At 38.4% G+C, this 17,058-nt stretch overlaps 1 protein-coding gene across 1 annotated transcript; it reads left to right on the top strand.

Annotated features, from left to right (window-relative positions):
* The first annotated feature begins 6,129 nt into the window (after window positions 1-6,129).
* On the top strand, window positions 6,130-16,501 carry LOC113125308 (acetylcholinesterase). The gene is made up of 10 exons (XM_026298687.1): window positions 6,130-6,283; window positions 6,868-7,177; window positions 7,958-8,192; window positions 8,415-8,547; window positions 8,654-8,805; window positions 9,339-9,525; window positions 9,782-10,092; window positions 10,615-10,824; window positions 10,907-11,064; window positions 15,921-16,501. Exons 1-10 carry the CDS (start codon window positions 6,179-6,181, stop codon window positions 16,013-16,015), a joined length of 1,896 nt encoding a protein of 631 aa, XP_026154472.1. The 5' UTR covers window positions 6,130-6,178; the 3' UTR covers window positions 16,016-16,501.
* The last annotated feature ends 557 nt before the right edge of the window (window positions 16,502-17,058 follow it).

Genomic DNA, 17,058 nt, shown 5'->3' with positions numbered 1-17,058 from the left:
AAGTGTTATGGTTACATATGTCTTTGCTGCATTTATTCTGCCACTCATTTACAAGAAGAAGAAGAAAATGGTAAACACACTGCTTGTCATAAATTTACATTAATGCGCCAAAATAAATAAATAAATATATAAACATTGTTCATAAGTCCCGAACATCAAGTCTGAGTCGAGTCTCAAGTCTTTTCAGGGCGAGTCTCAAGTCTTAAGTTACTGTGTGCGACTTAAGTGCAACTCGAATCTATGTCGCAGACTTGAGTCTCAATCTCTGGTGCAAAGGCATTGCATCAGAATCCCAATAACACTTTAGTGCAAAACTCAAGTTGTTTAACCATGAGTTTAAGAAACCTGAGTTTTCTGTTGCAGAAGTGAAGATTATTTAAACCCTGGGTCAGTTACAATGGTAACTAACCTGCTCACTTGTAGGTTTTCTATAAGAAACGCTGAGTTTCTGTGTCTCCTCCCTCCTGTCGAGTCTGCAGAAGCTGCCATTTCACTTCCTCATTCAAACGTCCTATCTAAGCACGGATTGGAGTGCATTCACTTTCAGAAGTTTGTGACAGGAGAAGCAAATAAAAATCTGGGTTAGACAGTAGCCAATAAATTATCTCTGCTGACTTTATTATTTTTTTGATCAATCAGTCAGAGTAGGGACAGGAGTCTCTCTGTGGATGTAGCCTCAGTTATGAATAAACTCTATAGGCTGCACAGTCTTTTATTATACTGGCACTCTATGGATAGGCCTATTAGAACAACTGTCATTTTGTTACTCAGGTCACTTCCTGTCAAGCCTCAGGATACGACAGAGCATTAGAGCCTCAAGAGAAGATTGTTTTATTTTTTGCATGTCAAGAGTACAGTTGAAATGTTGAGAATAAGTGGAAATGTCAAGATTAAAAGCAAAATATAATATTGAGGAGGATTATAATGATTTGCAGATGAAATGTGGCCTGTGCCTGTTAAATCTGCATTGCGTTCGGAATGACAGCCACTTGTAGTAAAACCACTGACTAATGTTTAATTTCTTTAATGTGTCAAATATATTCAAACCAAATTAGGTTATGATAAGCCCATACAGTATGTATTACCTGTTTGTACAATGTTCTTATATTTAATGTTGAGCTGCTGCCAGGTGCTTTTGGCCCATTGGATTGCACTTTAATGACTATAAAATGTAGTTACATCCCACCACTTTTTCATCTGTTGCCTACTGTTAAAAGAAACAAAGTGGGGTGTTAAATAAAAGGACTATGCATAATGTAACTGTGTTTTCATACTTACACATTGACTTGAGCAGGGATTTTCTCCCACGCCAATTCTCTCTTCTTTGCCACCGCAGCTGTGCTGTTTTTCTTTCATAAAATGCGTTCATGTAATGGTATAATTCATTCAGTTTTCCAGTTGAGACAAAACAAACAGAAGATTGGAAAATTGAATTAAATTTTATAAAACACTATTTTTAATTTGTTAGACCAGCATAAAATTAAGCTTTAATCTTGATTTTTTAATTTTCTAGCGTGAAATATCCCATTAAAAAATTGAAAGTTGAAAAATTGAAGTATTAATTGTTTTGCATAAGAATTTCTGATAACACTTGTGTGAAGAAGGAAGACTTTTTTCTTCTTCGTTGCCATGGTGAACTGTTGTATCTGAACTCAATTAATGGTGGCTTTTTATATTCCTCTTGCACACATTTTCCACAGAGTTGAACAACTCAGCGCTGACTGAACTAACTCTAATTAGCTGTTCTGAAACCAAAAACTCAGTTTACCATCTCTGGGTTAATCAACTCAGAGTTCAGGGTTAAGTTCAGACTTTGTTAAACCTGCTTTCTCGAATACACCTCAGGTAATCTGCAGTGGGCAGGGCAGGGCAGGGATAGTTGGGAAAAAAACAAAACAAAACAGGACAACCGAGGACCATGGGTCTTTGCACATGTTGATTTTTAAGCCCTGGTACTTAGTAAAATGCTATTATACTGAAAGTATTAGTGTTATAGTTGTATTGATGTTGTGGTGTTCTGATCCCAAGCTACTCCAAATACTGGAGGACCTGGTTCAAAAACATTAAGTCCCTCCTATAAGATATAAATGACAATTTAACTGGAGAATGTGACCCAATATGTTGATATGTATGTGTGTATCTATGGGAAAAAACGTTTTTTTATTATACTCACAAAATATAATTTAGAATGGCATAATTTTACAGAAATGGTATGTGGGACAGGTAAACAAAACCTTGTCTCTCTTTATTGATACTCTATATCAGAGGTAGTCAACACGGTGCCTGCAGGAACCACGTGAGTCGCCCGCAGGGCATGTTCTATAAATAGCACTAGTCACCACAGAGCTCTGTCTAAAAATTGTAATTAATTGTTTTACTGTTCTTTATGAATCAATAACACTTGTATTTATGTAGATTTGCGGTCAAAGTTCAATATCGTGCACAAAACAAACCGCCATCTCACTCATTGCCGAGACAAGAATATGGGGCGCAGCTACGATGGAGAGCTAAACGCAGAAAAGCGAAAGAAAACTGTTTTCACAATGATTGGGAGGAAGACTACCTTTTTACGACAGTTAAAGAAAAGTGTGTCTGTCTCATTTGTGGACGACTGTGGCGACGGCAGAGCGGCACAATGTGGAGAGACACTTTGGTACGAGTCACAAAAGCTTCAATGCTAACTACCCACCTGGCAGCACACTACGGGCAGAAAAGGCCCGTGAGTTAAAGGCAGCGGTGGGCAAACAGCAGTCTTTTTTCATGAGGCCGGTGAAAAGGTCACAAAAGGCAACTGAAGCTTCATTTAGAGCTGCAAATGTTTTGATAAAGAAATATATGTATGTTTCCTACCATGGTAAATCCTTAATTTTTGTGAGGATACAAAAACATTAACGTGATCAGTCAGTCTCTTCACATATATGAAGTTTGTATCAAACGACTAGCCCTTCGCATTACTCAGTACCCTTGAAGTAGCTCCCAGTTTCTAAAAGCTTGGTGACCCCTGCTCTATATAATCATGTAGACGCTTGGCGGGTGATGCTTCTCCTGACGCTGTTTTTCGTGGGTAAGTGAGTTCACTTCCGGGTGATAGCGTGTTGTGTCGTGTGTCTGTACAGCTCGGTAACAGAGTAGCTCTAGTCTAACACACCTAAAAATAACCAGATTCGCTGTACAACAAATCATAACCTGTTACATATTCCTATATCAGACAAGTACCGTCTTTTCTGTACGTCTAGCTGTTTCCAGACTTAGCGCTTGTTAGCTTAGCTAGCTGCTAGCATGGCCTCTCTCCTGCTCGGTGTGCCACATGTTTAGTTATTCCTCTGCCTTTTCTAGCTGTAATGGTACATGTAATAAGTGTAAGGGTCTGGTAGCTTTGGATGCGAGGATCAGTGAATTGGAAGCTCGGCTCTGCACCTTCGAACAAATGCCAGCTAGCTTAGCCCCGTTAGCCGGTGCGGAGCCGGTTAGCTGAATTAGCCTGGATGACAGTCCGACAAAAATATCCTGCTAAGCAGAAGCCCACGGATCATCACCTGCCTGTTCACGTTTCTAACAGATTTCCCCCACTCAGTGACACACCCGCTGAGAAACCGATTCTGGTAATTGGCAGCTCTGTAGTCAGAAACGTGAAGTTAGAGACTCCAGCAATAGCCAAATGTTTCCGACACCGGTGTTAAGCCGCGATCTGCCTGGAACTTGCCTGCATCTCGCGGGAGCGCGCTTGACTAAAGCGAAAAAGACTGCTTGTTTAAAAAAAGAAAAAGCTTTGTAGACTGATCGTTATGGAGAATGAGGTTTTTAGGGGTGACAACTAAATGTTTTGTGTTAAATTCGCATGTCAAATATCTGCTCAAAAAACACATGTGACTTGTTCAGTTTAAGTGCGAGGGGTGGTTGCAGGTTATATGGCTGACTTACCATAGTCACATGTTTCCTGGGGCAGGACCCACATTGAGTCAGAACCTGTCATCTGAAGTTGGGGGCTAAGGATAATCGTCAATACCTTAAGATCGTTATTCACGTCGGCAGCATTGACACCTGATTTCACTAATCAGATGTCACCAAAATTACTGTTGCATCGCTAATAATCCAACTCCATAATTTTCTCTGGGTCCCTCCCCAATCTGACCAGCGAAGACATGTCCCTCCGTTAACACAAGGAGTGATTCATAAAAACCTAATAAAAATTAAGACCAGTCCCCTTATTGAACACAAAAACAGAACAGTTAAATACTGTAGCCAGGCTGACAAGAAGTCACAGCTCTGTTGAGCCCAGTGTTCCTTTAGCTCTCAGCAGTGATGACTTTGAGTCAGGCACCTTCATCAGATGCTTCCTATAGCTGCTGTAAATGAATCTTCTACTACAGTAGCTCTTAAATCGTCTGTAAGACCTCAGTTATGTTTAGACTGCTTCTCTCCCATAGATCTCTCTGAATTCACATCAGCGGTTGCTTCATCTAGATCATCAACATGTCTCTTAGACCCCATCCTGACTAGACTGCTTAAAGAAACCCTTCCATTAATTGTCTCATCTTTATTAGACTTGGAAGATTTATCTCTAGTAACAGGCTACGTACCACAGGCTTTTAAGACTGCAGTAATGAAACCAAAAAGCCCAGTCTTGATCCAGAGTCTTGGCTAATTATAGACCAATATCCAACCTACCCTGAACCATCCCTTAGTTATGTTGCTGGACTCTCCAGCTGTATTTTGCTGATGTGCAGTTACTGGCCCCCCAACCTGCAGTGTTCATTTGTTGTTTGTTGTTGCTGTTCTTTTCTCTCTCCTCTATCCACTCACTCCAGCTGGTTGAGGCAGATGGCCTTCCAAACTGAGCCCGGTTCTGCTGGAGGTTTCTTCCATTAAAGGGAGTTTTTCCTCTCCACTGTCACCAAGTGCTGCTCATAAAGGGTTTGTTGGGTTTTTGTTTTTTGTAAACTGCCTTGAGATGACTGTATTGTGATTTGGCGCTATACAAATAAATTGATTTGAATTGAACTGTGTAGAATATAATTAGAATGTTTCAGTGCCAGGCATCAGTGTGTCACAGAGAGGCAGTGACTCCTCAGTGATTCATTGCTGATATGGTGGAAAATAACATAACATATTTAAGTGCATTTTAGAAGTACCTTCACCTTTCTTTAGCATTTCCAGTTTGTGGTACATTTTTACTTCTAATCTGTTACAGTTCATAGGAAAATGGTACAGTTACCAGCTGTTTTTCAACAAAAATACAATCAGTGTATAACATGCAAAATATTAGTCAATACATTAGAGGTTCCAAAGTTTTTACCCCTTTTTGACCCCTGAAAAAAGCATCTAAACTGTTTCTTACATTTAAATCACTGTTTTTCTGGTATTATTTAATATTCAATAAAAAAACAAAAAAACAAATAGTAGAGACAAATTTGAAAAATGATTACACATTTGTGTTGCAGAAAGTCCTCTTCTGTCCTTCCTTGCAATTCATCTTTTGATCTCTCAAGTTTATCCAGAAGCTGAGTCATGTCAACTGGACTTCTTGCTGTTGTGTTGGTACGTTTCACCACCCATCCAAGTGGCTTCTTTAGTCCAAGGGAAGTTGGTTAGAGATCTCAATTTATCCTCCAGGTTGGTTTTACTTGTCCACAGTTAGTCATGCTCACTTAACCACTAGGATCAGAGGGGTCACAAGAGCCGACCATTAGAACCTAGCAACCCTCATTTTTACTCACTTCTAGAACATGTCACCTGCACGACAGAAACTTAACAATCAAACTGTAAATAAAGAAGTTTATTTATTTATTTATATAAAATGTTTAACCCCAGGGCAGCACGATGGTTTAGTGGTTAGCACTGTTGCCTCACAGTCAGAAGGTTCCTGTTTTGAAACCCAGGAGGGACCTTTCTGTGTGAAGTTTGCATGTTCTCCCTGTGCTTGTGTGGGTTTTCTCCAGGTACTCTGGTTTCCTTCCACAGTCCAAAAACATGTATGTCAGGTTGATTGGTGACTCTATATTGCCCATAGGAGTGAGTGTGATAAATATGAACATTTAGAATAAACTGCGGTACAATACAATATGTAAACTGTTAGATTTTTCTGCAGAACTTTACTTTCGATACTTTACGATGGAGTTATCCAGCACTGAGTATTCGCCATGGTGTCAACGCAGTGTAGACGGTTGGACTGTAATTGATGCAGTTGTGGGTGTCGGGGCCAGGAAAGGAGGGAGGGACTTCTTCAGCCCACTGCTCCTGTGTCTTCATTCACTCCAGAGGCACAAGTCAGCTAACTGATCAGGTAAGACGTCGCAAAAAGCTTATTTTAATGAAATCCTGCTATATTCACCATCAGAACACTGTTGTTATTTTTTTTTTCGTAGAAATCTGTGTGAATGCGTCCTTTTTTTTAGTGCGCGCGTCTCGTTTTGATCCGGCTTTTACTTTGAAAGCTTACAAATTGTTTGGTCTGTGCGTTTTGAAAATAAAGCGGATTCGCACTTACAATATTTCTTAAATATTCGCGGACATCAGACGCTTCTAAACTGACACACTTGCTGTGGGAGTCACCCAGCCCCGTCTGCCAGTTGGTTCCGTAAGGTTATGCCAAAATGTACAAATGCAAAGTGATGTACAGTATAGAAGTAAAACAGAATCAAACTTGTTATATAATTTAGCCGAAGGGAATTGAAGGAGCCATAACTGGCAGAGAAACACTACAAAAACTTGCAAAGCCAGTTTTATAAAAGCAGAACCTCAACATAGTCAAAGTGAATCGTGTGCTGAATTGGGGAAATAAGTTATTATATTATTAATTACTGCTATTATATGCTACATTTTAGCATATAAATAATGAAGTCTGTGTGTGTATTTTACTTCTTTCAGGGATTTTCCATGGAGACAGTTTCTATACATCCATACTTTTTCCTTATTTTTGTGTGCTCTAATTTCCTGTCTGTATCACGTGCCACTCAAGCTGATCTTGTCATCACTACTGACCATGGGAAAGTTCAAGGGATGTTGCTTTCAGTATCTGGTGATAACGTTAGAGCATTTCTTGGAATCCCCTATGGGAAACCGCCTCTAGGAGAACTGAGATTCAGAGCTCCTGAACCAGCAGAGAGATGGGAAGGGATAAAGGATGCCACCAAATTCCCAAATTCCTGCTACCAGATGCCAGATACGAACTTTCCAGGTAGGATACTGTGATATTTACATGTACACAGACACACTCCCACATGAACAATGTACTGTTAAATATTCAAGTTGGTCCCATGTGTTAAATCGCTGGCAAAGATGAGTTCTGACATTTAAACACCTTTCTGAAATGTCAGTAGGTACTTGATGGTGGTGTGTGTGTGTGTGTGTGTGCACAGTAAGGTGTGGTGTAGTGATTGAGGTGCAACATCCCAGGTAAACAGTCATTACAAAATTCCTTTTGTCTGTATAGCAGTTGAGCTTCCATGAAATTGTGGGATTCACAAGAGACAAAACAGAATCATAAAGATTTTTGAGGCAGATGCCAAGTTGAAACAAATGACGCCAGGTAAAATCAAAGTACAGTTCTTCACCTTGAAACTTACCTGACTTAAATTAGACTCCTTGTTGAGTTGAATCAGGTGGTGCATTGTCACACTCAGATGACCCACCAAAGTGGTCCATCTAAGTTTGTTTTGTATGTAAGATTAACATTGAAAGACATTTCGAGGGATGTGGGTGGGGTAGCTATATAGAGTTAACACCATGTCACACAATACAGACACACTGAAAAGTTGTGAATGAATGAATGCTTACTGTATACAAAGTTTTTAAATTCAGCTAATGTCTAACCTCAGAATATTGCTTCTAAGATGACACCATACTGAAGTTAAATATTAACGTTCAGATTTCAGAAATTATGTTTACCTTTAAAAAGAGATAACACTATCTATTGTGCAGTCACAAACGGTGAACATTGAACAATTATTCTTTCCAGGGTTCAAAGGAGCAGAGATGTGGAATCCGAACACTCCTCTGAGTGAGGACTGTCTGTACTTAAATGTCTGGGCCCCACCTTTCACCAAAAGCCAGTCTCAGCCCTCACCACTGGCTGCTGTTCTTGTCTGGATCTACGGAGGCGGGTTTGGTATGGGAACATCCTCTCTGGACATTTATGATGGCCGCTTCCTGAGTAAAACTGAAGGAGTTGTTGTGGTATCAATGAATTACCGGTAAGAACCAATGTTATCTGAAAATCAAACATGAGAAATCAGTAGATATAGTTTCAGTGGAAATTCCTTTGTTATTAGAAACAAGCATAGTCAGGGGTGTGACACTGATACCATGTCTATTAATCAAAAGTGGAAATTGCTGTTCAAAGAGTAAATAGGAACAGTTCTTTTCCCCTTCATAGAATACTACTTAGTGTAGATTGTTGCACTTATCAATTACAGGCTCGGAGCTTTTGGTTTCCTGTCTCTTCCTGGAAACAAGAATATCCAGGGCAATGCAGGTCTGCTGGACCAACGCTTGGCTCTCCAGTGGGTGGCCAATAATATTGCTGCTTTTGGAGGTGATCCTTCAAAGGTAAACTGTTTTGACTAAACTTTTTCTAAACTCAAGCAGTTCAAGTTTTTTCATTCTCACAACAAATAAAACAAGATGCTGGGTTTTGGTTTGCTGTTGTTTACAGGTGACTCTTTTTGGGGAGAGTGCTGGGGCAGCATCTGTGGGCTTTCACCTGCTATCCCCAGGAAGCCAAGCTTTTTTTCAAAGGGCTGTGATGGAGAGTGGCTCTCCTAATGCTCCCTGGGGCACAATCAGCCAGACCGAGGCCCGGGACAGGTAGTATGAATATACATATTGATTCTACACTTTATGTACATTTATATATTAGTCAGTTGATCAACCACTTGGTCCAGACTGAAATATTTCAATAGGTATTACATGTGTTACAATGAAATCCCTTGATTTCCAGGTATTGTTACACTCTGTGCAGTCTGATATGTTTTGTGTTTTTAGTAAAATGGCTTTTGGATGGATTGCAATGAACTGAAGCTTGAATTATGACATCCATAGTACTTAGTGCAATCATGCCAAAGCACACCAAAGTATTTCAGCATCCACTAAGCACTTTGGTACATATTTTTATGTATCATTTTAGTTCCCAGATAATGTTTTCTAATGAATAATTTTAATCCTTCTACTTTGAAACATTTCTCTTGCTTTTTATTTTGGCCTTGCTTTCTTCCACTCTCCCTTTGTTGTCCTTAACCTGCATTTTTTGTATTGGCTTTCCTCTTAGTTATTTCTTTCCATTGCATTCATCATCCATTCTTTTACTGGTTGATGTACTCCCTTCCTTTGCCAATATACAGGTCTTTGAGGCTGGCGACGTCACTGGGGTGTCCAACAGCTCATTCAGCTCACCTGGAAACTTGTCTCCTGCAAGCTGATCCTGGGAATATCACACTGAAGCAATATGATGTTCTCACACAAGCTTCAATTTTAACATTACCATTTGTCCCTGTTGTTGATGGGGACTTTCTACCAGACAAACCTGAGGTAGATGTGTGTGGGTTTGTGTGTATGAGCTTGGGTGGGTATGTGGAGAAGTCACTAGATGTAAATGTGGCAATTACATGTGAAACATGATTCCATGTGTTTTTGCACATTTTAGAACATTTTCATTATTGTAATGTTAAGTAGCACTCGATTCAGAAGCTTCCACTTCAGCCACCTGTAACAGTTTCAGAAAATCCTTGGTTTTATGAAAAGTCCTTAATTTGCAAATATATTCTTGTATCTTTTTACCATGTAGGTCTTGCTAAGTACAAGTAACCTTCCTAAGAAAGAGGTGCTGCTTGGCTTAAACAAAGATGAAGGCACCTATTTCCTAATCTATGGTGTGCCTGGATTTAACATCACTGGTCAGAGCCTCATCGGCAGGAATGTGTTCCTGAATGGAGTGGCCCTTTCAATGGTAGATGCAAGTAATGTCACAAGAGAAACAGCCATTTTCCAATACACCAACTGGAAAGATATGGACAATCAGATGAAAAACCGTGACTTGCTAGGTAGTCTGGTTGGAGACCAATTGTTCGTTTGTTCTGCAATAGAGTTTGCTCAAAGGTAATGTACAATTGTCAGTTTTAATGATGTGCTATGATTTATTATCATAAATAATGACCCTGAAAGTTAAACTTTAAAATCCCAGAACACGACTCAGAGGGACAATTTGAAAAAGGACTATGAATTCCGATTAGTCCTGTCTTGCCATTTCCTCTTGCAAATTCTTTGCACTACCTTGCTCATTGAGAAATGTGCATTTTACTTATGGTATATAGTTTTTTTTAATTTTAATATTTTTTAGTCCTTGTTGTCTTTCTGTACAACATCATTTTAACTTGCATTTCACTACACATACACTATTACTTGTAAGCATAAATCCTTGTAGATAAGCACAGATGTAACAGTAAAATGTGTGCTGGGAATTAAAAGTAATGTAAAGAAATGTAACATACTATACTAGGAAACTGCATTTAAAAGTATTTGTAATTAGTTAAAGCAGGATGACGCTTTAATATGCTGCAGCAAAAGTGGAGCAGTCTTTATGTAAATATTTCTTTTTTCTTTTTTTTTTTTTTTCCCCAGCTACTCAAAATATGGCGGTAAGACTTTCCTGTATTTATTTGACCACCAGTCGTCCATTAATCCTTGGCCACAATGGATGGGCGTTATGCATGGCTATGAGATAGAATTTGTGTTCGGGATGCCTCTGAATGTATCTCTGAAATACACAAAGAATGAAGTGAACCTGACCAAGAAGATTATGAAACATTGGGCCAACTTTGCCCGCACAGGGTAATGCAGAGTCAAATAATCATTTACTCAAACTGCGTGCACACCCTCATGACAATATTGATTTGTCTTTTCTTTTTGTCAGGAATCCAAGCTTTGATGGAGCTAACTGGCCTGTGTTTACCCCTGAACATCAGGACTATATCACTCTGAACTACAATCATCCAGAACACAAAACCATGCTGAAAGCTGAAGATTGCCACCTCTGGAACAAATTAATACCCCAAATTCAGGAAGTCTCAGGTTAGACACTATCTCTCTATCCAATTTCATTCTCTCACACACACACACACTCTCAACATAGTTTTCAGTAGTAGGAGGCATTGCGTCAGACTGGCAGGGAGGCGTTTTTATCTTGTTTATCCTGTGGAGGAGACTGTATCCAGGCTTGCGCCCCCTCTGCTTCTCCACAGCTTTTGAAGGTCTGAGTGGGAGGCTAGGAGGGTCACCTATCACTTCACTGAATACAAGGGTGAATAATATTCATACTCCTCTCCACAGAGCTCTCACACACATTCCTCAATTTCCATTTTTGTGTGGACTTCACACTGACTGACCTTACAGGATTGGGATGTTTTGAATTGGCCTTCAAAAATATTAATATTCCATGTGTTTGTGACAATATGTCCTAATTACTCTTGCTCATTTTCTGCCAAACTCTACTTCAAAGTTTGAGTGAGGCTCAAAAGAATCTTCAGCTCTCCCACTAAGCTAACTCGAATCAGTGTCTTTCAGACTTACCATTTAAGACAAATTTCCCTTTTTTTGGTTCCCTGCAAATAAGTTTCTTTTAAGGCTACAGCAGAGAGGTTGTTCTGTTAGAGCTATTTACTCACTTGCTACAAACAATGTAAATGAGAAATAAATTAAGAGGGAGTGTTATGAAGAGGCATAACCTAATGACTCCAATCACTGTGGTCTTTTTAGGAACATCCCATTCTCTACATAATTTGGCTGATTGATAAATAACATTGCATTATGTATTTATTTGCTGTGCTCTTTCATGGCACCTTTCTTACTGAGACAATTGTCCTCTGAGAAAAAAGGTCTGCATGCACATAACTCCCCAGCTCCCACTTCAAAGGGGGTATTTATGTTCATTTTGATTGCTATTAGCCACAACTCTGTCCTTTCAGGATCTCAAGGGGAAGTCTGTAAAATGCTTTTGTCTTGCTTTTTGTTTCTTTAAGAACACCCTGCTAACCATTTTCTTGTGATGTTGTGGGACAAAAACAAGGAAATGCCTCAAAAATACTCAACTACTTGAATGTCTTCCTCCACTGCAGCACAACAAGGAACTATATTATTCTGGGCAACAAATGAGGAAAATTATTAACTAGACTGTAATTTTGCTTTAGACTGTTCTTGAAAAGAGGAAAAGTTACAAGCAAGACTATTTTCTCTTGTATACAAGCACAAAAATATTGTTTTAAGACTAAATGGAAAAAACTACTTGCCTGACCGTAGCCCTTCATTTAAACCTTAGTCATCACCTGAAAATTCATACCAAATGGGGAACAGAACTGCTTTGTATGAAAGCATCTAACACGTAATAACTGGGTGAACTTTAATATTAGGGAAAACATTTCCACCTAATTTACATGCTTTAATATAGTTATCATAATGTAACTGCAATATGATAACTATATTTGATTGAGGTGGAAATTTTTTCCACAATTTTATTACATTCACCCAACAGGTTATTTTTTTGAGTGTACATAATTCTGTAACTTTCTTATTCAATTTCAGTTCATTTCCCTTTATTTATATAGCATCAAATCACAATACAATTATCTCAGGGGACATTACAAAAAAAAATAAAAAGACAAACAACAAATCCCTTATGAGTAAGCACTTGGCAAGAGGAAAAACTCCCTTTGATGGCAGAAACTTCCAGCAGAACCGAGCTCAGTTTGGGCAGCCATCTGCCTCGACCTGCTGGGGTGACTGGATAGAGTAGAGAGAAAAGAACAGCAACAATAAACAACAAATAAATACTGCAGGTTGGTGGGGTCAGCTTCATTTTGACACAGGATTTTCCAGGGTGCTAATTTTGGCAATGTTATGCAAGTGAAAGAAGGCAGTTCTAGAAACTTGTTTTGCATGTGAAAGGACATATCTTGGTCAAAAATAAGTCCCAGGTTTTTCACAGCAGTGCTGGAGGCCAGACCTATGACATCTAAAGTAGCTATATTGTTACATAAGCTATTTCTATGGTTTTTAGCCTCAAATACAATGTTTGTTTTCTTTCTACTTTTAAATTCAAAGTTGCTAGACATCCAGGCCCTTATGTCCTTTAGAAATGCTTGAAGTCTTGCTAACTGCTTTCATAGATAGATACAGCTGAGTGTCATTTGCATAATTATAGTACCTAGAAAAGGTAATTTCTAAAGAAATAACCTGGGACAGCTGCTACACTATCAAAAATACACTTTTAAAATCATAAAAGTGCATGAAAGAAAGAAAGAGTAGTAAGGAAGCAAAGAAGTTGATAAAGTTGAAGTCAAAGAAAATGAAGATTAAAGTAAGGAAAAAAGGCAAGAACTAAGCATGAAATAGACGAAGAATGTAAGAGAAAAGGATTGAAAGGGAATAATGGTAATAAAAAAAGTTTGCTGGGACATATTCAGACATAAAATGGCTTCAACTGGTGACTAAGCTCATATTTAGAATTTCTTGGCTTTTATTTTGAAAGAGGTGCATGGTCGGAAACTCGGCTAATCTTAAATTAAAATCTGGACTTTCATCTTAAATAGTCATTATTTAGAAAGGTGCAGTAACCTATAACTGTAGACATTTAGTGTCTATAGAGATGGAAGGAAGGAAAGACTGAAACAAGCGAAGAACTGAGGGAATGAAATAAGTATGAATAAAGACGAAAATGATGTGCATTGCTAAAATGGCTGGGAGGAAAAGAATGCTGGAAAATAGCACATATTAGAATTTATATGCTTTTATTTCGCAACCATGCAATAAAAAGACTTAGTTTGAAAAGGCAGCATGCTGCAGGAGACTCGTGATGAGTAAAGATCTGAGCTTTTGTGATTTTGACCAGAACTGGACCTCTTTTATAATGGGAGTGAATAAGAGACTGAGTGGTCAATCTGGTTTTGGAAACCTGGTATAAAAACAATAAGTCCTATCAAAATGAGAATAGCATTACCTGAAAGAAGACAAATTTCTTTTACTTTCTGAAAGTAGAAGCTGAAAGTTAAAAGAAGAGAAGAAAACTGACATCGCCCACTTTATCCTGCCAGAGGATTTTGCAATACACACCAATGGAGAAGTTGAAAATGATGGGGAAAACCATTATAAAAAAGTTTAATGAAAATTGAATAAAATAAAAGGTATAAATGTTAAGAATAGTAATAGCAAAAAAGTCCTCCCAAAGATGCACGCTTTAAGGTTTGAACTGAGTTTCTAGCCTAAAGTGTCTAAAAAGAAGATAGCGACCGAAAAAAGGGCAAAATAATAATACAAAGAAAAAGAAAAAAAAAATCTATTAAAGGTCATTTCTGAAGAAATTACATGAGTGCAGATATGTTGTATTTAAAACCATGAAAGAAATGGCACACTGAAAAAGAGAATAAAAGCAAAATGCAACAAGCTAACCTTAAATTAAAATCGGAACTTTAATCTTGAATAGTCATTATACTTTAGAAAGGCGCAGTAACTTCCTATGAATAACAGCAGACACTTAATGTGAAAGTCTGAACATGTCCTGCTGGGAGAATACACGACTGTGAATACAAATAGCCTCAGTTAGTGCCTAAATCAGTGTGACAGTAAGCAAAATCCATTTTAAGCTCATTTTACTATTTCTTGGCTTTTATTTTGAAACAATGCAATAAGGCTTTTATTTTGAAGGAGTGGCATACTGCAGGAGACTCATGTGACCTGGAATTAAAATCCAAATTTTTATTTTACATATACATTATAATTTAAAAAGGTGTAGTCACTTTCTCTAAATACCTGTAGACTTTTATTGTGAAAGTGTTAGCACATCCTGGTTGGAGAAGACAACATGTCCGACACTGAACTGCTTACTGTTTATTCTATTTTATTGTGAAACAGTGTAACAGCTTTTATTCTGAGTGTTGAGCATAATGCTGGGCACTCTCATAACCCTGAATTAAAAGCTGGAGTTTTATGAGACTGAACATGTCCTGCTTGGAAAAGACACATGGCTGTGAACAAAAATGGCCTCAGTTGGTGCCAAAAGCAGTATGCCACTAAGCAAAATTTTCCCCATAGAAAACCATTATAAAAAAAGTTGGAATAAAAGGTGACGAGAATTGGTCCGGGCACAGAACTTTCTGGAACTCCATAACTAATTTTTGTGTGCGTGAAACATTCAATATTGAACAAACTGGAATCTGTCCAATAAATAAAATTGGAACCACTTTAACGTTGTTTCTTAACTAACAGGCTCCACACCTGCTAATGGGGTTAAGCTAGCTGGCTTTTGTTCGAAGGTGCAGCACCGCGCTTCCAATTCAGTGATCCTCGCCTCCAAAGCTAACAGACCCTTACACTTATTACATGTACCATTATAGCTAAAGAAGGCAGAGGAATAACTAAACGTGTGGCACGCTGAGCAGGAGAGAGGGGGAGAGGCCATGCTAGCAGCTAGCTGAGCTAACTGGTTAGCTAACAAGCGCTAAGTCTGGAAACAGCAAGAAGTACCGGACAAAAAAAGAACGGTACTTGTCTAGGAATATGTACAGAATATGGTTAGTATTTTAGGTGTGTTAGACTAGAGCTAATCTGTAAATGAGCTGTACAGAGCGCACACCACAACACGCTTGCACCAGGAAGTGAATTCACTTACCCAAGAAACAGCGTCACAGTTTCACAGAAGCAACAGGAAAGCCTCCTGGTCACCACAATCTTATGGCTCCTCGTCTGATAGGAAATTGACACTGCTGATATTAAAATATAAATATTACAATTTTAGATCAATTTCGCTTAAAGTGACAGGAAAAGATAAACAGCAAACAAGCACAAAGACGATGCACATACAGTTATAGCATAAATCAACTTTCACATTTATGGAAGCTTCAAAAATAAAAGGTCTCTTTCTGTCTCTTTCTCTACAGATGAGCTCCAGTCTTGTACTAATGCAAGTGGGATTATACTCTGCTGTAATTACACATTATTAATTTTACTGGTTAATGGTTTACTGGTTTATTGAAGTGAAGATTTGTCTTACCTATTGTTCACATTCAAAATAGTAGAGAGTGAAAAAATAAAACTGTGTCTTTACTGCAATTGCAAAGGATTTGTGATTTTCAAAGAAACTGATTTCTGCTATATTGAATTCTGTAATGGATAAGTTTATTATATTCATGAAGAATTATTACTGATCAATGTTCCAAAAATTTTTCCATTTGTTTATGTATTTCTTGCAGAGTGCATGATGTAACTGAATAGAAATGGTCTTAGTTGTGAATCCAAATGCAGGACAATGACACTGCTGGTAGGAAAACCTTCACTAAAGGTAGAATGTATAATAATTAAAGGGATCTATGAAATGGAACATAGTTTTCATAAATATGTTGCCATTAGTGTGTATTCACCAGACAAGTTGCCACATGTGAAGACTGCTCAGGAGGCAGCTGTGGAGCCAGGAAGTGCTGCCTGGTTGAATGGCTACTGGTCTTGAAGGAAACAAGAACCACTCAGGATGGCAAAAATCTAGAGGCTGAGAGTGAAAACAAAAATCATTTACAGGACAGCAATGTGTAAACTTGCCTTGTGCTTAGTGTAGTATATCAAGAAAATTTCCCATTGTGGAATATGTCAAAACTGGAAAACAGCTGGGATAGACCCCAGCAGTGACCCTAAATAGGAATAAGCAGGTATAGATAATGGATGGAGGGAATTAGAATATCAAGTAGATACTTGTTACCTGTCAGGAGCAGATCATGTGCTCAAGCTATAAGCTAATGTCCAAGCATCATCTAAAGAAGGCTGTCCCTTGGAAAAAGAGTACATAAATCAAGATTCTTAAGTCGGGAAGACTCTTCAGAGGTCTGAAGAAACCTCACTCTCCACCTTTGGGCGGATGATCTTTTAATAACAGAACCGTCAATAATCCAATATCCCTAGAACCACCAGGGAGTCATTTTTAGCCCGCAGTTTTGTAAAATAGTAAAATAGTTCATTTTTGTGTGTTTGAAAATAAAGTTTGACAAAATAACTTTGTGTAATTCAGTTGGCTTATTATTTTTACGC

Source organism: Mastacembelus armatus, chromosome 13 (assembly GCF_900324485.2).
Source record: "Mastacembelus armatus chromosome 13, fMasArm1.2, whole genome shotgun sequence".
NCBI lineage: Eukaryota > Metazoa > Chordata > Actinopteri > Synbranchiformes > Mastacembelidae > Mastacembelus > Mastacembelus armatus.
Note: the sequence above shows the minus strand (reverse complement) of the source record. Positions and strands in the feature narration are given on the sequence as shown.

Excerpts from the sequence above, each read along its gene's own strand:
- LOC113125308 (XM_026298687.1), top strand. The coding sequence starts at position 6,179 with ATGCAGTTGTGGGTGTCGGGGCCAGGAAAGGAGGGAGGGACTTCTTCA. Across the intron at positions 8,806-9,338 it reads CAGACCGAGGCCCGGGACAG|GTCTTTGAGGCTGGCGACGT; the intron begins GTAGTATGAATA and ends GCCAATATACAG. Across the intron at positions 9,526-9,781 it reads TTCTACCAGACAAACCTGAG|GTCTTGCTAAGTACAAGTAA; the intron begins GTAGATGTGTGT and ends TTTACCATGTAG.